The sequence below is a fragment of the Brachyistius frenatus genome, unplaced genomic scaffold (genome assembly GCF_029030835.1).
Source record: "Brachyistius frenatus isolate BFR_SWC_R1_liver_20210118 unplaced genomic scaffold, ASM2903083v1 Contig_29, whole genome shotgun sequence".
Taxonomy (NCBI): Eukaryota; Metazoa; Chordata; class Actinopteri; family Embiotocidae; genus Brachyistius; species Brachyistius frenatus.
Genome location: NW_027210628.1, coordinates 463,385 through 486,847, shown reverse-complemented (window position 1 = coordinate 486,847; position 23,463 = coordinate 463,385). Strand labels below are relative to the sequence as shown.

At 43.4% G+C, this 23,463-nt stretch overlaps 2 protein-coding genes across 2 annotated transcripts; one reads left to right on the top strand and one right to left on the bottom strand.

The window, feature by feature from the left end:
• Nucleotides 1–47: 47 nt before the first annotated feature.
• Nucleotides 48–15,132, top strand: spata6 (spermatogenesis associated 6). Its single transcript, XM_069699028.1, has 11 exons — nt 48–235; nt 1,123–1,260; nt 1,788–1,836; nt 1,965–2,006; nt 2,146–2,270; nt 4,354–4,434; nt 7,116–7,523; nt 8,867–8,969; nt 9,405–9,445; nt 9,852–10,015; nt 13,059–15,132. Exons 1-11 carry the CDS (start codon nt 152–154, stop codon nt 13,165–13,167), a joined length of 1,344 nt encoding a protein of 447 aa, XP_069555129.1. The 5' UTR covers nt 48–151; the 3' UTR covers nt 13,168–15,132.
• Nucleotides 14,554–22,406, bottom strand: dnttip2 (deoxynucleotidyltransferase, terminal, interacting protein 2). The gene is made up of 7 exons (XM_069699000.1): nt 22,194–22,406; nt 17,979–20,050; nt 16,587–16,725; nt 16,280–16,375; nt 15,918–16,082; nt 15,620–15,729; nt 14,554–15,041 (listed from the first exon to the last, which is right to left on the bottom strand). The coding sequence occupies exons 1-7, from the start codon at nt 22,266–22,268 to the stop codon at nt 14,945–14,947; spliced, it is 2,754 nt and encodes a 917-aa protein (XP_069555101.1). The 5' UTR covers nt 22,269–22,406; the 3' UTR covers nt 14,554–14,944.
• Nucleotides 22,407–23,463: the final 1,057 nt, after the last annotated feature.

Below are 23,463 nucleotides of genomic sequence, written 5' to 3'. Positions count from 1 at the left end.
TGAGCAGCGTGCGCGTGTATCCGTAAGTGTTGCGGGGTTGTCGCGCGCGAGAGAGGCTGTGATTTGCTACTCTTTGGTCACGTGACTCGACATCCGCTCTGTGACTGTTGCCGTTTGGCAGCCATGGTAACGAACTTTAAAAGTTGGAAGAATGGCCTCGAGCAAGAAGAAGCTTTTCTCCTCCGAAGTGAATCAGAGGTCACTAAAATGTACCGTGTCCTTGGACATCCAGGCCGTAAGTGCGTTTTAATGCTGCTGCTTTTGGCTCAAAACCCAGAAACGGACCTGGTGCGTTGTCGAGCTAGCTTATCGAGCCGCACGTCCTCTTCCTTCAGCCAAACATTTGATAACTGCCGAGACAGCTAACCAGCTAATGCTACCTGTCGTAATTTAACACACAGCAGGTGAAAGGGTTTAAATATTGTAAGATAGATGTTAACTTAATTTACTCAAATAGTTCACCGTAAATGCGTCATCCTAAATCCTCGTGAACTTTAATCAGCAGCGTTATCGCTGATGCTGAACAAAGATTGACTTCATTGAGCTGATGAGGAAGATGTGACATTAAACATTTAACCGGAATAAAGTCTTTTCATGTCTTTAACGCAGTTGTGTTTGTTTGTGAGGGAAAACGCTAACATACTTAGTGAACCCGTATTTTGAAATGCAAATTGTATTATTACAAAATAGTACCTTTTTTTTTCTGCTTTCTCCGTTACTTAAGTCATTAACTAACACAAATGTCTCTGATCATCTAAATATTGAGCCACAAGGCTCAAATGTCTGTAAAGCCCAGTTAAATTGAAGCAACTTGGAGTTTACTGATGATTTTTGATGCTCTTTGATCTGTGGGTCGGATTTTAAATTAATTATCCTGTTTGATAGATGGAAAATGTGGAGGATGTGGCTCGTATAGTTGATATTTTCATTATTGTTGTTGTTTTTTTTTTTACTATAAATTGTACATTATGTCCACGATGTCTGCTCCATTTTAAAACATGATGTACTATTCTCTTAACAGCAGCTGCATGTTTAAGGCTGATAGTAATGGGAAAAAAAAAAATCCAACCATCAGGGACTAAAACAGCAGCATGTTTGATGTGTTACTTTGCTTGTGTGCAGATCACGTGCCCAGGAGTGCTCCTTTCTAAGAAGAATGATATCTACCTCAGTGTGTGCATCATGGGCCAGTACAAGAAGACCCCCTGTTTGCCCCCGGTCTTCCCTTTACTCTTCCAACACAAAATGTTTTTTGCTATGGTGAGAATAATGCAATTTATTACAGAAATAAAGCAGGCCTCCCCGGCTGCGACGCTAGATTGCCATCTGGTTGTGGCTGTCTCTTTCAGACTTACCAAGAGAGATGGTGGGGAGACTACAGGCTTTATGTCACAACCCTTGAGCGTATGCCCGACATAGTAACATCTACTGATTGTACTTTTACCTGCATTGGAATAATCATAGAACGTGTCCATCATAGTGTTGTTTTCTTCTATTCAAATCCTAATGCACATGTTTATGCTTTTTGTTCTTGCTTCGGTGCACACAGTACTTTGGGGGGGGGGGCAACATTTTTTTTAAAGGTAGCCATCGTTTTTCGCCCAACGTGCAATTTTTTTAATTAATTAAAGATTTTCGAACCAGCAATCCGCCAGTTTGAACATTGACACCTCAACTCCAATAAAAGGTGCCTTCTTTTCTCAGTGGCAGCGTTAGATACTGGCCTGTCTGCCTGATCTTGTTATAAGTATTGATTTGCTTTGTCTGTACTCTGTCTGTTTGACCAGACTTTCCCTGGCGTTGTTGACCCTGCTGATGTAGCTGACCTCCTGGAAGGTAAACGGCCGTCTGGGATTTGCTTCCTCATCTCTTAGTCCTGAATCCTATCCGATGCAAGCTTATAGGCTATTAGCTGAGATACCGATCATTAGCTCACAGTCTGTTTATGCTTTCCTTCCTCTTAGCTGACACAACATCTTTTGAGCTGATTCAGTTGGTGCCTCCAGGTACGCTTTCTGATGATGCCATATGGGCAAGTTAAGTCTCCACTGTATGCAGTCTTTACACTGCAAAAAACAGACCTTCAACATGGATTGTGTGTATGTGTGTGTTCCTGGTTTTTTTGTGTCTATGTATGGTTTTTAGAAGGTGACATCTTGGCGACGATGGATGAGAACACCAGAGATTTCCTGTACCCTGGTCCCAGACTGAGGTCCAGAGCAGGAGCGACAGAAAGAGAAACACTGATGAAAAGATCCTCCAGCTTTCCTGTAAGCTGTTTTCCCTACATTCCTCTTATTTCTTTTTTTCCAAAACAAACATTAGTAGACCTCAAATAATTACACGAGTTCTCTAATTACAAGAATGCTCCAAAGAGTTAATGTAAGAGTAAAAAAAAAAAAAAAGTCTTTGCTGAGTGTGACCAATAAAACCCATTTATCAAGCCACTTATTTCTAATTACAGCAAAATGTAAATTTAAAAGTATCTTTCTCGTGATCCCACGATTGATCACACGTGTGGTCAGAGAAGGAATATCCAGTAGTCAGAGATATGGATTTATCCCACACCTTCTATATTGTACTGGCCTGGTGTTACCTTCACCGTGTGAATATACGGGTTTGGACACGCTTCACTGGGGATTGTTTCCAGTCGGTGCGTCCTAATGGGCGTCGCCCTCGGGTTCATTTTAAACCAGTGGAGCAGCCTTTAACCAAATGATGTTGATCACCATATGACATGCGTTGTACAACGAAACTCGCCAAGCTGTAAACAACAGAGACTGACCTGGTAAATTACCTTTTCAGATTTAAAAAAATTATTTTTGGCATTGTTCTTGCTCCAGCTTCGATTCCTTAATTTGCTGGCATTGCTACAACTGTTCGTATCGTTTCATGTAGCTCTACCGCCGTATATATACATATATATATGTATATATATTAACCTCGTATTATAGACTTCTGCCTTTTATTTTCTTTAAGTAGTTTTAGGGTCATTAAAGCCATCTTCTTCCTCACTGACTGACCTATATTTCAGCTTGTTCTAACTCTTCATCAAATCTATATGATGCTCATAGAGAGAGGAGTTGAACAAGGTTTGATTGCACAGCATGAGTTTGTAATTTGTGAAATTAACAAAAATTGCATTTATTGGTAATATGTAATAACAAAATGTAAAAAAACAAAAACAAGTATAGACAATTAACATGCATGGAAAATAAGTTGGAATGAATCAGTGGCAGATTTTATTCTTTTGAACCCTGATAAATGCTTAAAAAAAAATTTGTGGTATAATAAAATAAATTGTTCAAATCAAATGTAAATAATAGGCAAAAGCTGTGCTATATTTAATCATACTGCTTTATTTGATGTGTTTGTCATCATGACCAGGGGTATCTTTTAAGATCACACAGAAAACAGAAAGGTTTGTACAACTTTAGCAGTCTTTGAAGTTGTACGAAATTTGTTCTTAACTTTTCGAGTGAAACTGAAGGATTTTCACGTTTATCTTTCACTTGCGTCTAAAATATGTTGGATAAGTACGGTTGCGGATGTAACGCATGTATTTCATGGCTGTAAAGGTGCTAATGAATTCGTTAAAGTGGGGAGGGTGTTCCTGTCTGTCCATACATCGATTTACATATCACAAATTGTGCTCACCATGCGATCCAGCATGATTGGCACCAATATTACGTGTCATTCATTGACTGGAAGGATTGTTGCTTCCTCTAAGTGAGCCTCCGCCGTATCTCAGTTCCTCCTCGCCTGTGCACATGACAGGCAGGTACACTTCCAAGATACCCAATTCAAAAGCTCTGTCTTGTCTTAGACAAAGTATTTTCTTCAGAAAAGATGGCACTTTTCCTTATGCAGCTGTCAACTGCCCTAGCAATACACACAAGAAAAATAAACTGCAAACTTCCTGTCTTTTAAGTCACTCCTCATCTCATCTCTTGTACTCTTCCTCCTCCTCTTCTTATATCATCTCTTTCTCTCTCCACCTCCTCCCGCTTTCATTCCTTCATCTCGCCGTGTCTGCGGGTTGCTTTTCTGTCCTCCCCTTGTCCTCCGAGGCACTAACTGGCATATTTAAATGTCTTTAAACACCATTCCCTTCACTGTTGCTTTTATGTGTTTGTGTTTGGGAGCCTACATAGCAATTTAGATGTCTCTCTCCAAATGCCATATTATTTAAACATCACTGGAGCCTTTCTATTTTCTGCAATTTGTTTTTCTCAACACAGGCCTAGATTGAAGATTTATGGTTGTAAATTGGTGTTCCAAGCAGTGCTGTTATCTGCCCCTTTGTCTGCTCCTCCCTGTTAAAGGTTTGTTCTCTTGTCCGTCTCCCTCCAGGGAATCTCCCCTAAAGTGGATTTTACCACGACATCAGTCATAGAAGAGAGTGACGGGAGGGACAGCTGGGCTGCTTCACCTGTAAGTGTGTCCCTTTATTACATCTCATAGGTGTGCGCACACACACACACACACACACACACACACACACACACACACACACACACACACACACACACACACACACACACACACACACACACACACACACACACGGGGTGTCACATTTCAAATGACCTGTCTCCTTGTTTGCTCTTGATTTGTCTGCCTTATAACTCTTGTTAACATGTAAGACACTTTGAAAGAGCTGCCTGACAGACACTCAGCGTCCGTGTGCGAGTGTTGACCACAGCTAGAAATGTGAGGATTGATCTCTGGAGGGCTCTAATGAGCGGTATCGCTCGCCATCACATTTGTCTGTTTCCACTGTACATACCCACCTTCTATTGTTGCCATGGCTACTGCATCTATCTATCCATACTGGCAGTGTTTCAAGGGTATCTGTTCTCTCCTTGTGAATGTAATTACAGAGAAGCAGATTGGTGATGCTGATAGTGACGCTTCTCTCACATGTCTGACGAGATGGGAGTTTGCACAGATCCAGTCAGTCAGTCTCTTGTTTTACATTGAGTGTCCAGTGGTGGGTCACCTGTATCTCCTCTGCTCCTCCTTGTGGATTTTAAAGGCTGACTGTACTCCTCAAGTACATTAAATGACATTTAACTTTTTTTTAAGAATTTTATTCTACAATGGGCACTCCCAAGTTTTGTTTCATGACATGTACCCATCCACTGTTGCAATCTGAAACTTTTGCATATATATATAGATAGATTGATGCCAAAAAAAAAGATAAAAACTTCTTTGACAAATTCTTTGCTGTCAAATTCTCAGGTTTGAAGATTTTAAAATATTCGTTGTCGTGTGTAATAGTTAATTATATATTTTTAATGTTTACTGCCAGAGTTAATCATCAACAAAAGCACTTTCATGACATCACCTATGGCTACAGGAAATTGTGATGGACAATTGTTGCTATTTTTAGGGACATTTTACCGACCAAAAAGTAAATTTAGTGAAATAATTTGTAGAACAATGAAAACATTTACTATATATTTACCAATAAATGAAAATATCCTCTCTTCTATGGTCTTATGGGACTCTGCTCGCACATGTGCAGTGTGTGTGTGTGTGTGCATGAGTTATTTCAGCAGAATAATGTTCCACTAGGTGGACTGGAAAAGAGTGTTCCTAAAAAAAAACAGGATGAATGAAAATCTTTCACAAATAGTCCTGTTAGTAACATATGATCCATCACACAGCGGTTGGCATGTTGTGCCAAAATCACTACCATGCATTTCCCAGGTGCGGTAACCTACGCTAAGCTATTTGTTTAAATGGGATGTCACTGACAGCGAAGCAGATTGTCAGTGTTCTCGTGGCCCCTCAGGGGGATGTCTGGATCAGAGCACCGCTGTGGCTGTCAGACACTAGAATTTCTCCATTTCCTCTCTCCTAATGGATCCTCAGCGCAGGCATTTCCCTGACTACCTGCCCACCCAGCTGACAAACTATGTCCCGCTCTAACAGAGATTTAGAACTGTGGCGACTTCCTCAAAACCTCTGAAACTGCACTGATAAATAAACACTCAGTGTCTTGCGCTGTGTTCAGATTGTCCACTTGTCAACTGCATGGACTTCATAGAGGGCACATGGACAATCAGAACACAGCATTACTGATTTGTGGCAATTTTCTTGCGCTATAAGTTTTCATCCGAATTCCCCTTGATGATCATGTTACAGATTACGCCGGGTTAGAGTCCGCGTGTTACCGTTGTCATTGTGAACACGTTAGCCGGAGTTAGCGTTTTGCTCAACGCACCACTGTGCAGCATTACACAGCCGCTAGCATAGCTGTAGATTATTAACCTTATAATTTATCAACATCCCAGTTTCTGTTGGAGTGTGTCTTTATCACACAAAACCAACAGTGGAAATCTCAGCTAATCGCATCAGACAAGCCTTCGCCACTCAGCTGGTATCAGGAAAACATGACTCACTCTCGGTGTCTGTCCACCAGCGAAGAAGAGACACGAGGGCTGAAGGAAGTCAGAGATGGTGGGAGATGCGGGGAAGAGCGCACACTCGTCTTAATTCCATTAAATCTGATCTTTCTCAAATGGCAGCCTGGATGAAGATTTGTTCATCATTTAGGTTCTCTTAAAAATAGTTTTAATGTTGTGTGATTTCCCTAATTAGCATTTAGATTATCTTATTATTTTATTATTTTACAGCCAGGCAGTGCCTCTTTATCATATTAGACCGGAGATGGCCATCAAATGCAATTAACATTTTATCTTAACTTATTTATCCCCGGTTGGCATTACCTGCAGGAAGTGAGATATTGCATCGGAGAATGATGTTAGTGGCCATTAGAATTATTGAAGCAATTCTGCCGAGGTTGTCTCCGTGGCAGTGCCGACTGAGAGGGCCGGCGTTGTTGTAACACTTAAGCTGAATGATTTAGCTAATGGTTTAATGGTTTTGTCCAGGGAGAGCAAGTCTGTGTCAAGAGTGGAAGCAGGCGCCTTAATGGCTAAAATGACTGATGCCTCCGCGATGGAATAGATGGCGGTCTACGGAGAAATGCTCGAATGTTGTGTGTCACCTTAAAAATAGGAAACATGACAGTTGCTCAACGTGTTCCAACAACATGTGAACATTTTTCTCCTTTCTCTCTTTCCCTCTCTTCCCCTGCACCGCAGACGGGCCGTCTTTCTCCAGCGAGGCCATCTTTAACCCTGTCTTCGGCAGCCAGTGGGCATTTTTCCAAAACGGATAACAGGAAGTGTGTCTCTTTGAAAGGTGGGAAGGAAAAGCTAAACGTCGAGGCCAGAATGACAAACTCTGCGCCGTCATCAAGATCCAGACGCTCGCCCCTTTCATCCCCGTCTGGCTGCAGTCCACGAAAAAACAAGGAGGAACGCAAACGCAGCGCGACCAGAGACTCTGGCTACCAGCAGTCCACAGTTTCCTCAAGGGCACGAGTCCTGTCCCCTTACACCCACCGCAGGATGTGCCAGCTCTCTGAGGACGCCAGGCAGAGGCTCAGCCACCTGCAGCTGGGGCCCCACAACTTTAGGAAAGAAACCGCGAGCCAGCCGCCTTTCCTGGTTTGTAAACATTCGCCGTATTCCTCAACAATTGCAGGCAGATGACAACCTCGTGATGCGATGGTTTGTTTAACGCCAACAGTACACGTGTTCAGTGCACAGGGGTTACACGATTAATGGGATCCTGAGTTGATGTGGTTCAAAACCTCAGAGGGAACTTCCCAAAATGTACCTTTTTAATTTAGCGGGCAGATTAAGTGGAGGGCATAATAACAGAGCAGTGTTAATCTTTTTACCTGAGCCGTTAATGGATTTTTACGTCACGAAAGTGTTTCTGTATGTGTGCGTGGAATTTTGCCCGTTATCCACACCGAGGGACTCGGGCACGCTTTAATAGCACACATCCTGCATTTAGGATGGGGCGCTCTTTATTTATTGACAATTTCATTATGGCCGTATCACTGCTATCAGACATTTGCATATAAAAGGGAATTTTTCTGATCACACAGCTGTGGGGAATATATACAGTCGATGAACAAGAACAACACAGCCTCCAGTCCTCCAGTCCCCCCCCTCCCCCTCCTCCTCCCGCCCCCGCTCCACAATATTTCTCTTTCTTCATTTACATCAAATCTAATCCTCAGGTATGAATATCACAATTCACCCGCATGCTGTTATTAAAAGAAATGATTAGGGAGGGGCTGTTTGTTTTTGTCCCGCACATGAAAGGGATTTATGAGAATACACTGGGAATTGTATTAAAGACAGGAGCATGCTTGTCCGCCTCTGGATTTCCTGGGGGAATCTTCTCTCAACAATTAACCCTGGTAATTGAGAGTCAAGCTGCAATTAACAAATAGATACCTAATGAAGTAGTTTAGCCCCATGGTGAATGCATTATCAGCACACGATTCAGAGCCTCAGCCCCTGGTTTGTGTGCAGAGGGAAGCACATTCCTATAAATAATCTACAAATAAATAATCTTCTTAGACATAGGTTGTTCTGAAAAATGTTTGTCTTTGTTTTCTTTAAGCCTTATTGTGATTTTCTCTGGGAAATGACTTGGGGCTGAGATGACAAATTAACAGTAAGCTTTTACTTTATTCTGCACAAACAGAAAGAAATGAAGGATTGATTGTGATTAACGTATTCTGTTTATTTCGTTCACGCAACGCACCAGACGAAACATTTGTCTGTTTTTGTTGTGGCATTTCTTCTTTGAAGTCAGTAAATTGTGGGATTGATTAATGAGTTCAGGGACACTGTTGAAATGTGAAGAATGAAACCTCCTCACTGCAGCTCTGTGCAGGTGTTTTACTGTGTATGGACAATAATTCAGACTGTAACAGTAAGTTAATTACACCGTTTAACAGCTATTCTTTTTGTATTGTGCGTTATGGCAGGTGCCTCGGTGCAGTAGTGTCTCTGGGATGGAAACACCTTCCTCCCCAGCGCCGGCTGGTAGCACACATCGACGCTCCGTCAGCCTCTCAGCTGACCACACAGGTAGCTCTTGGAAACACACACAAACTTAATACACGTGCTGTTTGCTGCAGAAATAACTTGTTGTCAAGTTTGTTTGGACAAAACCGTGAGCCAGTAGGATTTCATGAATAAACTCGATGTCAAAGTGTCTCCGTGCCTTCAGTAACATCTTCATGACAACATCACGTAACAGTCTTCCAGATGAATAATAATGCGTTTGTTGAACTTGTTGAGAGGATATCAGGAGATCTTCTATTCATTCAGTCACAACCAGTTTCATCGGTGGGTTGAACAGTTGACAAGTGCACACGGATGTACCTTTGTACGTTTGGTTTATGGGGTTACACTTACACATGTTTATATTTCAGAATTAAAGTGTAGTCTTATTTGAAGAAGATACTCCAGATGTCAGGCAGTCCAAAAGCTACTCTGAATGCTTTGTTTTTGTCCTCGTAGATTCTTCTCTCCTCGGGAGTTACAGACCAAAAACATCCAGAGTAAGTTGAATTATTATATTTCAAACCGGAAATACAACGAGCTACTGTTCTCGTACAACGGGACATCAGAGCAGTAGATGCAGGTACTCTGATATTAATAGATTACACTTTCATTTTAGTTATGTTGTTAGACTATCAGATGGTTAGGACAGTAATTTCCTAGTATACTGTATTCATGGACAATAACATTGTCTGTCTGCGTTTTCCTTCTGGAGATACAATTAGTGCCCTTAATATTGTCAACTTTAAATGAAATAATGAAGCAAATTTAAACATGAACTCAACAACAAACAGTGTAGACCTTATTTCTGAGGTGTGTCGTGATCATTTCTTGGTTTTAAATTATATCCACTAGTAAAACGCCTCATCGAACTCGTAAACCCAATTGCCCTGTGACCCTTTATAGGTGGAATCTGATTTTGTGAGAGTCCAGTCGCCTCTACGGACCCCATCCAGACATGAACCCCCCATCAAAAGCCCTGAGAGAGGTTCCGCCTCAGCTCAGGCCAACCGGGCTGCGTCAAACCCCAGGAGTCCTTTGCATGTCGGCAGCCAGTCCTTCAGAGAGAGGTAAAAGCCTCGAAAATGTTTTCAATTTTGCCAAACCTTTTAAATGTTTAAGTGAACGGATGCGTCAAATTCAAGACTTGTGTGCCTCAATTTTACAAGAACACGATGACCAAAAATCTGCGTCCTCTGGAGGAATTGGAGACGGATGGTTTCTCTAATGTTTTAGTCTCTGTTAATGACCAAAAAATAGTTTGGGAAATTATTTGCGGACGTGTTGAAGCTTGACCTACATATCGTTTACTTAAATATGCAGCGAAATAAAATGGAAAAACAAATTGTCATCAGAGTAACGCTCATAAAACGTGACGTGTCCTTCCTGACGATTCGTAGAGAGGCCCTGTATGTAGAGTTCCTTGAAAGTCAAGACAAAGTGCCAGAAATAAGAAGCAGCAGTTAATAGCAAGCGCGCGTGTTTGTAACTCAGAGTTTCGGCCTGTGGTAAAGTGTTATATCTTCAGATACTTATCAGCAAAACACTGTAAGGATCACCTCCGAGCCCCGAGTTCGGCTTTTCCGGCCGCAAAACAATCTGATCGTCCTCATACTCGCACCAAAGCAGCAGTGAACATAATCCTCTTTATTTGTGGTGTTTGCCCTGAATTTATCCTGATCCATCTGTGTAAACCGCTCGTGTTTGCTCAAAAGATCTTAAAAGCAAAAGAGACACCTGTATGAGTTTCCAATTACAGTCGACAGCAAATATATGGAAATCCCATGAGATGTTAGTCATACGCTGCTGCTGCTGTGTGTGCGTGCGTGCGTGTGTGTGTGTGTGTGCACGCGCGTGTGTGTACACACACACATCCAATCTTTAATTTTGATCACACTCGACAGGCAGGATGAATTCCCCTCCACCTTTTAAATTACAGAAGCTGATGTCTTGTCATGTTTGTTCATTACTGAGAGAGAAAGCAGAGAGAAGGGAAAACAAAGAGAAAAATGGTATTGATTTGTGTTTCAGCTTGAGACTGATGCATTTGACCCGACACACAGTTTAATACATTCAGAGAGACCTCGTCATCGATCTCGGCAGCTGCGAGTTGAACACGCCGACGGGGCCCGATGTTCCGTTTTTGTTTGTTTGTTTTGTTTTGTTTTGTTTTGTTTCGGCTTCCCTTTTTCCCCTTCCCGTTTTGCTCAGTCCGCAAGTAAACATTAAAATCAATGGACAATCTTGAACTGCAAAGTAAATTCCGGGAAATGGATGATACTTTTCTCTCCGTCGGAAACGCAACAGGATTCGCTGGGTGGGAGATTAGAAGTGGGTGTTTGTAGATTCCCTCCGACAGGGAGAGGGGCACGTCTTACCATGAGCCCTTGATGTATAAAGAAAATGACAGATGCCAGTAACAACGTTTGCCCCCTCTTAAGCCCCGAAGTCTCAGTCTATTCATGTCTCTGGATGATTTGTCCTTGATGACTTTTTGAAGCAGGTAGTGAGTTTATCTGATTACAGATGAAAAGCTTCCGTTCCCACACTGCGAGCCGGGCCGAGACACCAGCCAGCCTGTCAGTCATCACCCCTCCGCTACCGACAAATAGACGTGGATGAGAGACAGTGCTGGAATTTATTCTTGTCAGTGCAATCTGTTACTCCGTAACTGCCTGTGGCCAACTTGCAGACACACTGATGAAACGCGTCTGCGCCGCCGGTTGAAATGTACAGTCGGTCGTGTCGTTTGTGAAATTACTTTTTTCTGCATCAAAATTTGAATGTAGAGCAGCCAAAATCAAAATGAATGTTTAGACGGAGGAAGCGCTGTCAATTTAAAATGTGGCCTATAAACATGGCGCAGCTGAAGTGTGTGTCGGCCTCGGCTCTACGCTCACATCTTGTGTTTGGTTGCAGCACAGACTAGTGGACAGAAGTCGTACCTGTCAGAAAGTCCAGCAGTAAATCTGTAAGATTAGATGAATTAGAGTAATCCGAATTAGAATTCATCTTTTCATTTTTTTTTTTTTTGGTGTCAAAATGTCAAATAATGTCTCCTTCCAGCTCCTTTAATATGTTTTTCAGTGTTTTATATCGTTGTTAACTTCACACCTTTGTTGCCACACAAGTCATTTAAAGATGTCACCTTGGCCAAAATGTGATGGGCATTTTTCATCCTTTTCGGACTTAATGGACTAAAGCTTTTTGTCTCGTGAGCGCTTAAAACAAATTAATATCTATTTACCTCCATAAATGAGGGCGGTCACGATCATGGAATTTTGATGAATTGTCATACAAATAATTGTTATTAACGATTCATTTTGTGTTGATTTCACGCCACTGTGCCTAATCATAGCTTGATAATACACCTTATGAAGAAGAAGAAGAGCCATTTATTGGCATCAAACGTCGGAACATACAAGTAAAAAATAGTTTTCTGTTGGTCTTTCAGGCTTTGTAAACAAAAATTGCACCGGGCAGATATGACATGACAAAATACATATTATTGAAATATATAAAGAAACTACTGATAACGACAGGTACCGATAATCTAAATAAACAGTGCACAGCGGTGGCGGCGCTGATTTTCCACTTACGGGTAATTAAACCACCAGGATGAGAGGGAGGCGCGACGAGATGATGTCATTAAAAGAGCGCCAGTCAAACCTCCGATGGGGGAAAACGACGTGAAAATAGAGATGGAAATATGATATTTCTGCTAGTTTGATTCAGCTGTTTTTAATACAGAGGAATGAACATGATTTCAACGATTCTGCAAAAATGATTGTGGTCAGCTCCAACAAATGCAATCAGTCCATTCTGTAATAGTCATGACGGGCCTAACATAAACGGAGTTAAAAGAAATGATCATAGCAAATATTAAGATGAAAGGAAACAAAAAACTAAGCGTCGCTTGTATGACCGAAATATTTTTCTTTTGCTCACTACTTACGTTAACAGATTTATCTTGTGGTGCTTTGCAGGTCTGTTTGCTCTAATTGACAAAAGCTTTATGTCAAACCAACTTCAGGTTCCTGTTGCTGAAAACTCGCGTGATAAAGTAGTCTGTGGATTTAAAACCTGACATTTCTTTGTGTTTGTGTTCCTCAGACTTCGGACCAGTCAGCCCAGTCCATCCCACTGGGAGGAGATCCACAGCCGAGTCCAGAGGCTTTTGCAGACGCACAAAACTAACTGGGACCACCGAGTTAACCTTTAACCTGCTGACCTGACTACAAAGTGACCAAATAACTAAAACGTTACACCACTCAGAACCTGTAAATAATTGACATCACGGTTAAAGGCAGTAATTCTACAAGCTGCTCCGAGTCTAGATTCTGAAACCTGCAGTATGTCGGAGTTGCACAGATCCAGACGCCAACGAGCCTTAACCTCCGGATGATTTTATCACTCCGAGTCAAACCAGTTCTCACACGTGTATCTTAACTTATCTCCCTTTCATGTCCATTTAAATTTCAAAACCTCCCCAGCACACACTGTTTGTCGTCGTTACCCTTTGAAAAGGCAGGAAATTTGCAGGGGTTACGTTCAAAAGCGTAGCCGCAGCGCTTCCCTCCCACCCGTCAGCTGGGCTGTATTTTAAAATGCCCCGATGGTGAAACCAAACTGAGACGCTGTCTAATTTCTCTAAAGCCGTGTGTGAAATTGGCTCGGGTATAAAGAAGCAACATGTTGTGTGTGTGTGTGTGTGTGCGTGCGTGTGTGTGTGTGTGTGTGTGGGAAGGAGACATAGTGAATGTAAGCTGCAGCTGTTAAGGGCTCATCTCTCACAACACAAAAGAGAGACAAGAAGGTAGCCAAGAGCCACCGTTGGGAGCCAGGAGCTACGAGACACTGAAGAGATTTGAGGGAGGGAGAGGAGGAACAAAAGTAATCCTGAGTGAAAGAGCCGGAGACACAAAAGAGATTTAGCCTCGACAGAAATGAAGACGTTCAGTTTCGTAGTTCTACGCCGAAACGTCCTCCGACGCCGGAAATCAGAACCGCGTGTTTGTGTTTGACACGGAGGTCGTCTGCACGTCACTCTTCATTAGCGGCGATAAAAGATGGAATTCGGCTCGTACGGCAATATGAAGCCGTTTCAAGCTCCTCACCGCCACGCTTAAAGATTAGTTTATTTTGAGTGCTGCTAAATATAGATGTTGTCTAGTGTAAGAGGGAACAGGTGATTGACTGTATGGTGTGCACTTTGACTAAATGTACAGCTACGATCTAAATAATGGTATAAAAAAAAAAAAAATTCCTTACATCGTCTATAGATCTATTCCGAGGAAAATGTGTCATTGTTTACTGTGTGACAGATTGTGCTGCTCAACAAGTTACAGTGATAAGTGTTCAAGTCTTAACAAAGGTGTTTCCTTCAACATCAGCTGGTAATAAGGTTGTTTTTAGAAGATTATTTTTTTATTTTATGCAAGTTGTTTTTTGATATATAACCTCAGAATAACAAACTGTAAACCATAACATGACAGTATATTTTGATAGGCAATGATTCTGATTCTGATATTGTAAGTCCTGCTGCAGGACAAGCTTTAATTTCACATTATGAACAATAAGGAGTATTTATGAGAATTATCACAAACAGTCAGATAAAAAAATATTTTAATGTTGCTTTGGCATACTGTATTTTTAGAAATGATTACTGTGCAGCTAAATGTTACACAAACAAAATTACAGGTCGGTATGAATTATATAATTATTGTTTTTTTTTAATTATTGTGGCAAATATAAGCCTGTTCAGATAACTTTGCAGACTAATGACTTGGATTATTCAGTCGGTCTCCTCATCTATAGACATGTAAAGGTTTCATTTGATTGTTTTTAAATTCTAAAAAATGATTTCAGATCCAATCTTTAACCGCACACACACACACACACACACACACACACACACACACACAGTGTTCATATAACTGCAAAATTCCTAATTATGAAAAGCCTCTCAGTTCAGTGTTCTTTATATCAAGTCTTCAGATTCACTTCTTGCGGAACTTGTTCTTCTTCTTGTTCCTCTTGCCGGCTCCCTGCGCTGCTTTCTCCGTCACGATCTGCTGGTACCTCTTCTTGTTGTTGCTGCGGAGAGAACAAAAAGGTGCATTTGATGCGTGTGGTTTTTTTTTTTTTTTAAAGGTATCTACGAGCAATAAACATGTGACCCCTAACATCCACTGGATTCATCTTATTCACTGCTTATTCATCTTACAAGAAATATTACTGAATGAAAACATCAGTTTAAGCACGGACAGGAAGTCCTTTAAGTAGAAATATGAACCGCTTCCACGAGAGACTATCTGATACAACCTGAAGCTTGAGATCATGAGCTGACTTTGTGGCGAGATCTTTTTTTTTTTTTTATCCCTTTAATGCTTTCTGATCAATGATGCACAATCGTAGGCTTACAAAATAAAAAAAAGTATAATTTTTATTGTTAAATAAAAAGCAGCAAGTTTAAAATGTCCATTTGAGTAATTGAGAATTCCCAAATTTACATATCAAGTAAAAACAAATCGTCCAGCGTGCGTACAGTCCGGCCGAGCTGTCGCCGCTTTTGAAATATTGTCAGTGAATGATGAAGCCATGGCAGAGATGTGATGTAATAAAACCACATGCAGTGGTACGGTTTGCCTTTGTTTCTGGAGATATTAACTTACTGTCTGAACTCTGCATCAGCCAGCAGCTCCTCCACCATGGTTCTCTTCCTCTGCTTCTTGGGAACACGGGAATGATAGAAGTCGACTGCGCTGTCCACCACCGTGCCAACCTGGATCACACACACACACACACATCAGAGAACATTAAAGTCACAGATTGATGTTGGTCATCTAAACGCGCAACTCCTCTCGAGTTTATCCAAACGGCAACCCTTTACAAGAACTGTTGTATGGTCACAAATAAAGATCCACCACCACGATTATAAAGAGGGAGGAGCAGAAGACTGATGCAACTGACCTGAAAGTATTTGGGAAAGCCTTCTCTGTCATTCTTCTTGTAGAATCTTTTGGGATCCATGGATCCTCTCATCTTCAGGACTTGGAGGTCTCCTTTCAGCTCCTGACACATCTCTGGGGCCTTCATATTGAACCAACCGTCTCCTGTAGATTTCTCCCTCTCCGCCTGGGGGGGGGGGAAAACAACGACTTCAGTTATTTCAAAAGCGTCGGAAGCACCGATTTGGAATTTGATGACTTCAGTTGTCATTTCTGGTCACGTGTCATAACTGACTGCGCAAAAGTCATTAAAGTGATACAACTTCAGCAGGTCGTCATGTCTTGAGAATCTGCAAATCAAAAGCATGGCTTTGTAAAACTTACTCTGTGCTTCAACTTTACGGCTCGTTTGGATTCGCTGTACGGCGGCACGGCATCCTTCTTTTCAAAGTCTGGTGTAATGACGCTCTTCTTCATCACCTGCGGACAACGACACACTCTTATCCACACTCCACTACTCGAAAATAAAAATTAAAAAAAAAGGTCAAAGGCAAAAAGAACAGGAGAGAAACCATGACGAACACCATCTCGGGTGTTATTGGATTTACTCGTCCCTGCATAACTATGAAGATCATTATTCATTCCGCATCGCAGATCACCTTCAAAAAGGAAAAATCAATCGCTTATTTACCTCATCTTGCATCTTCTTTTCCTTCAGTTTCTGCAGTGAATCGGAGACGGGTTTTGATTTGCTGCCATCAAAACTGATGTATAACCCCAAGAGCTCCTTCCCTCTGATGCCGGGGTCAATACGGCTGGACATCTCTTTCCTGAAATAAATAGGCACAGGAGGAGATTCCTCAGGAGCAGCAGTCATCTCTCATTTCTCACCTCTGCACAGTTATAATAAAGTAGAACGATGTGTCTCGAGAGTGCGGCACTGCAGTCTGCATGCTGTATTTATTTTCATTATTAACAAATAATTCCACCGGAAGATCAAAACCAAAACCGAACTGATTCTACCAACACGTTTTGTCGAAAACAATTGATCTCTCGTATTATTAAAAACAGTTTAATGATTCCCGAGGACATGTTCCTTCATTACAACCAACTATTTACTATTTATATTTACTCTTTATTTCAAATCGGTCCGTCCTGCTGCCAGAAGTACTCAATAAAGCACCAAATGTGTATTAATGCGCAGCTGAAAATAGTTCCCAACATGTGCTGTATTTACTGTGACTGGGTAAGAGTTCCTGAAACCTGCAATGTCCAGCTGTTTGAGGATATTATTCAGCATTTGGTCACTCGTTCCACTGATGGGAAGACTTAAGTTGAGCGCTATTTATTTGCGACCCAAAATCCTTCGAGATTCGTGACTTCAAAATGCCACAAACGGGGCTGGACCCCGAGATGGACCCTCATCGCTGGTGTTGGGCTTTTAAAACAAACGTTCACTGTTTTGGGCGATACGCTTTTGTCTGCCGTACTTAAAAAGTTATATTAGAAGGCCAACTCCACTCTGTAAAGGTGGAGCCGGGAGGTGGTTAGTGTAACTTCGCCTCCAGAATGGAAACGGTCAGCCTGGCCATGTTTGAAGGTTAAAAAAAAACAAAAAAACAAAAACACAATCCACTTCCCAGCCGCTGAACTAACACGAACGCGGTTGGTTTAAGCCGTATAAAATCCAAACGTAAAAGCAACGTGTGGTTTTGTGGGGGCCTGTGTGTCCTAGTATTTCCTTGTCATCGCCGCGAGGTCACCGTGCAACCGGCAGGTAGCTCAGAAAGTCACTCTGGTTTAATGTGGCATGGAGGTGCTGCTGGTTCCCCAGTTCGAGCTCGTATGCGAAGCGAACGTGTTTGATGTACAGACACGAGTGTGAACTCCATCTTCTCGTCTAACGTCGAGCAAAGGCGGCATTTTCCAACGCGCTTGAACGGCTTCTTTGACAATAAGATAATATCGTGTAAAGCTCCTTGAATTATTTAGCCGACATGTTGCAGATATTTGATCCTGAATCAAAACAACACGTCTTCATGTGTAAGAACCAATCAGAGGCCGCCACCAATCCTCTACTTACAATTGAGGATTTCTACTGGAGAACAGGATGTCAGCGTCTTCGTCGTCCCCCTCCTCGTCCACAAACTCCTCGTCCACAAACTCCTCGTCTTGCTCCCCCAGCTCTACTTCTGTGTTCGTGGCCTCCTCTTCCTCCCCCGGCTGCTCTCTGTAGTACTCCTCATCAACATCCTGTCCGGGCCGCGTGTCGACCATAAACAGTCCTTCCACTGATGCGGCTGCTGCCGTCGACCTACTGGAAGGTCCTCCTCGCTCCTCCTCCGCGTGCCCCACATCGTCCTCGTCGGAAACTTCCCGCTCCCCCACTTCATCAGGTTCATCTTCATCGTCGCTGCTGTCCAGCAGGCTGATTATTTTAGCGTTCTGGACGACGATGTCTTTCGGTTGCCGTTCAGGGTCAGACTCTACGGTGACCTTGTGCTGCTGGCTCGATGTTGCCTGGATGAACTCCACGTGGACCTCGCTGGACTCAACCACCCGCTGAGCGTCGCTCTTCACTCGGCTCACCTCCATTTCCTCCTCCGCGCTGGGCTGCATTTCCACAACAGCGTCCTCATCCAGAGGCTCGTCTTCCTGCGACGGGCGGATGTCCGCGTCGGCTGCGTCCACGGCCTCGTGCTTCTCTTCAACCTCCCCTGTGATTTCAGAGGCCTTCTCGCATGTCGTCACGGCGACTGACCGGCAGGGCTCTACTGGCTCCGATGGTGGGAATGTTTGCTGCATCACTTCCATCTCCGAGGTCTCCCCGTCTTTATCTTCTGCAGACAGCTCCTCCTGCTGGCCTGTGACGATCACTGCGGGCTCACCAACATCTTCCGCGGTGCGACCGGGGCTGTCTGGTACCGAGGGAGACGCGTGGGAACCTTCTGCCGAGAGGACGTCCGCCTCCTTCCCCTCTCTTTTTGCATCTGCCTCGCCGCACGGGAGATCGGCATCATTCGCGTCTTCTAGTTCTTCGGACGTCTGCCGCTCCTCTTCCTCCAACAGCGTGCGGTCCGCGTCCTTCGCGATCACCGTGCTTTCTAACCTGGAATCATCCGTTGAGTCGTCGTCCTCCTCGGCCGGTCCCCAGCCGAGTTCCAAAACAACACTGCAGTCCTTGACCGAGCGCCTGTCGGCCGCAGCGCTCCAGCTGCTGCAGGGAGTTCCTTTGCCTCGTGAGGGCGACGGGCTGCCCGCTGGGGAACGCACCGTCGCGTCAGAGTCCGAGTCCGCCCCTTTGGGACCCGTGGACCGGGTCTTGCCCGACCGACGGGTGGTCACGGAGTACGTGGGCCCGGACTCGAACCCTTCGGAGTCGCTAAACGGCGGCTCGCTCGCGTCCACGGCGACCGCTGCCGTGCCTCTCGCTGCTCTGGTCCGTCGACTCGTCCGGGAAGGAGATCGGGAACCCGCCGACGGCTCGTCCAGATGAAGCGGGATGGGGAGCGTTTCCCTCGTGGATCTCGTAGCTCTGCGCGTGGTGGACTTGGAGACTTCGGCTCCGTGGGTGCCGGACGCGCAGCTGTCGGCGTCCGAGAGCTCGGAGTCCTCCGTTTTTTGTTTGGCGGACGATCCGCCGCGGGTCGCTTTTCTCTGACTTCTGGTGACTCTCCGAGACGAGTCGACTTCGACGTCTGCCGCCTCAACATCAGCTGCGGCGCTACCTCGAGGAACCGTCCTCCTTCTCGTGCTCCGGCGGCTGGCTTGGACGGGTTTGGACGCGGACACCGCAGAGGAGCACGACTCCACCTCCGATGGGTCCTCGTCTTCCTGACTGACCACGCGGGGCTGCCTCCCCCTCTCCCCCCTCCTGCTGCGCGTCACTGAGGGCTCGACGTCGGACACCGCGGAGCAGCAGGACTCCGGGTCCGACGTGTCCGCTTCGTGGACGGAGCCCACGGGCGTGGAGGGCTGCTGTGGACTGTGCAGTCTGGAAGCTCTGGTGCATCTTTTTTTCACGGCGGAGGAAGGTTCTGGAGGTCCTCCTTCGGTTCGCTCCAGCTGGCAGCGGGTCTCCGCAAGAGCATGCTGGGTCGGGCTCTCCGCTGGTTTGACGGCCCTCCTGGTCCTGCGGCCGGTGGAGGGGGTGGCCTGTGGAGGGGAAGTAAGACACCGTTAACGGAGCGGGTTTATTGTGAGATGGAAGTTAAAAAAAAAAAAAAAAAAAAGGATGAGGCTGGTGACATTTGATATTTTTCTGACCGCGAACGAGTCCAGCGAAAACATGAAAACAAACCGATTGTGGTCTCGGTACTTTTCTGACTTCTCTACCGTGTTCGTGCCTCTCGGGCCTGAATCCATTACTTTCTGCTACCGTGTCCCAAATCAATACGACACGCTAAAACTACAGAACCCAACAATCAAGATAGCTTACATGCATTTTACAGCAAGAGGAGATGGAATATGACCAATTACATTTACTAATTTCCAATTTTAGGGTGCTTGTATTTTGTAGTATTTCTATTTGATGCTGCTTTATACTTTCACTCCGCAACATTTCAGAAGTAAACATTGTACTTCCTGCTCCACGACATTTATTTGACAGCTGTAGTTACTTCAGAAAAATATTTTTGACATAATGGATAATATAACAAGCTTTCAAAATGCAGCACATTGTTATAAATGCAACCGGTGGTTTTCAATCAGTTTGGCTTCTGATGGGAAAAAAAAAAAAAGATTTGTCTCTTCCTCTCGTTCGCATTGCGGCTCCGGAAAGTCTCTTTGTCAAGAAGGCTCCGAAAAGTTTCCTTTGTTTTCGGTCTTATTTGCAAGTGATTCTTTCCGCATCTAATTATTACCATACAAAGAAGATACAAAGGGAATGGGGGGTGAAGGTCTACTGTTTGTCACACTGTATAAAAGCTGCCTGAAGGAAGAGGACTGCGGAAGAGGAAGACGAGGAAGACGAGGACGGCGGAGGAGAGGACCGCTGGGGAGGACTGCCGGGGGGAGGACTGCTGGACACCTCTCTTTGAGGGTCCACGTAGTTGCTCCTTCTTGCAAGAATAAAATGCCCGATGCGTTTGATTTTGAACCGAGCCTCCCGGAGTAATTTTTCTAACAGCTTTTCTGACCTCTTCCATCAATCGGTGTGGTCGGGGGTCACGTTTCAGATACCCGAGTCGCAGACACCTCCGTCAAATAGCGATTTTTTTTCACTCTAAACTTCTCACTTAAGTTTTATTTCAATAAATGTTCAAACGATCCAATATCTCATCAAAAAAAATCCAAGATTAGAGAAAAGGTTAAAAAAAAACAACTGAAAACAGATTTGTGGATCGCATTTATCTGATGATCTTGTAAATAAAACTGCACATGAAGTTCAAACTAGCTCCAATATCGACACGCTGATGACACACTGATGCTTCATTATTAATAATCTAATGATGTCATAAATACTAATATATCACTCAGAGAGGCCCAACAAGTACTTTTACTTTAACAGCAATGTGCTGCTAATTCTCCTGTAGGACTTTTACTTGTAATGGAGTATATTTATATTACTGTATTAGTACTTTACCAGAAGTAAATGATCTGAAGCTTCTTGTTTGTTGTTTTTTCCACCACTGGACACCAGACTTCAGTGACTTCATCAGAACTAATGGAACTTCACAAAATACGCGACACGTGTTTGTCTTCATTTCCAAAAACTGCATCGACGGCTCACTTTAATAATCAATACTAATCATATTAAAGGTACCAGGTGGTTAGTCTGAGCGCAGTTCACTCCTCACCTCTGAACAGACCTGCCGAGAATCCACGTGTTTTATTGATCTCGGTCGCAGCTGTTATTTAGTTCTCCGGTATTGGCTCAAAATAAACTTATGACTAAAGAGTTTATGCGTAATAATAGACAGAAATGGCACGAAGGAATTAACTATATCAAGCTTCTTTTCTTTCCCACAGATTTCAACTTGATAGCAGTTTATAAATAGTTTGTAAACATTTGACATCTATTGGCAAAACAACTTCAACACTAGAAAGTATAACGGGACAGTAAAGGTCAGTAATAATGTGAATCCAGCACCTATGTGATCTATTCAATGGTACTTTTTTTTTTTTTTTTAACATCGACACGTTTACAAACTTTAAGAGGAGTGTTGGTTTGTGCCCACGTGAGCACCTCACCTCAGCGGAACTGGCTCGCGCAGGGCTTCCTACCGTCGCGGGCTAAAACCTTTCCGTGACCTCTGAACATCCGCGGGTTTAATTAACCTCTCACACACACACGTACCTGGACATCAGTCAGCTGCTCCGCGTTTGTTTTAGTTGGAAAGCTCACGCGCACTCCTCTCTTGGTGGACACCATCTTGCACGCTCGTCCTCCTCTTTCACTTCCGGCACGAAGGTTCGACTCGAGCTTGAATGAACGGAAATGACGCGCAGAGTTACGAGCGCGCGTTTTATACGAGACGGCGAATGACGAATCAGCGCAGTCAAATCCGGGAACTTATTTACTGCACTTGTTATCGATTGTATTTTAGGAGTGCTGGTTTGGTGACGTGCGTGTAACTTCTTTCATGCTGCAGTTGTATGTGAACTGCATCGATTTAATATGAGTTGCGTATAAAATTCATTTGTAAAATAACGTGTCACTGTGGCTTTTAACTCAAGAGTAATGCAGTGAGAAATGTAGGTGTAAAAGTCACTTTAGCCAAGGCTGAAGGACCAACCAGGCATAATGGTCAACTTACCCGGGGGCCCCAAAAAGCCAGTTTCTTCAATCTGCACCAGTTTTGTTCATGTGATTAGTTGCAGTTCATTGGCACCACCTAAGTACAATGTCAGTGAAGGTGTGTCCTGCGTTATATTAGCTTTTTTAATATACTTTACTTTAAAGAAATTTCCCCTCGGGGATTAATAGAGTACTATAAAATAAAATAAAAAAAATTTAAAAAAAAAAGTATTGTGTTGTGGATGGACCCTGTATCTGACCTTTATTATTAAGTCTGCCAAAGTAATTGTGAGGGCAGTTCATTTGTAGGATTACTACTCAAGAGGAAAACTAAAAGCTCAATTTGAATGAAACTTGACGGAAATGTGTAGCATGGACCGGGGAAGAACTCGTTAAATTTTGGAGTATATCTGAATCACAGGGAGGATCCAAAGATTATTTTTCACTTTCTTTAACATTGCGAGATGGGGAATTTGACCCACTAAATGCCATACAGTTGAACATCCAGTAGATGGCAGTAAATGCAACTAAATGTAACTGACAAAACATAATCTAATTCAATGACATCAGCTGAAGTGAAACTTCTGGCTAGTTTCACCTCAACTAGACAGTTCACTTCATCATTTTCAGTTCACTTCATTTTTTCTTTTAGAAGTGAAACTTCAACTAGACAGAAATATACTTTGATACTGCAGTTTTAAAAATATATCCGGACATATTTAGTGGTTGCAGATTTGCATGTCATATAGCAGAGTGGACTAATAGCCTTGGTGGAAGTCTGCACTCTCCCAGTGCTCTTGTAGTTTTAGATTACACTGAACTCACAAGG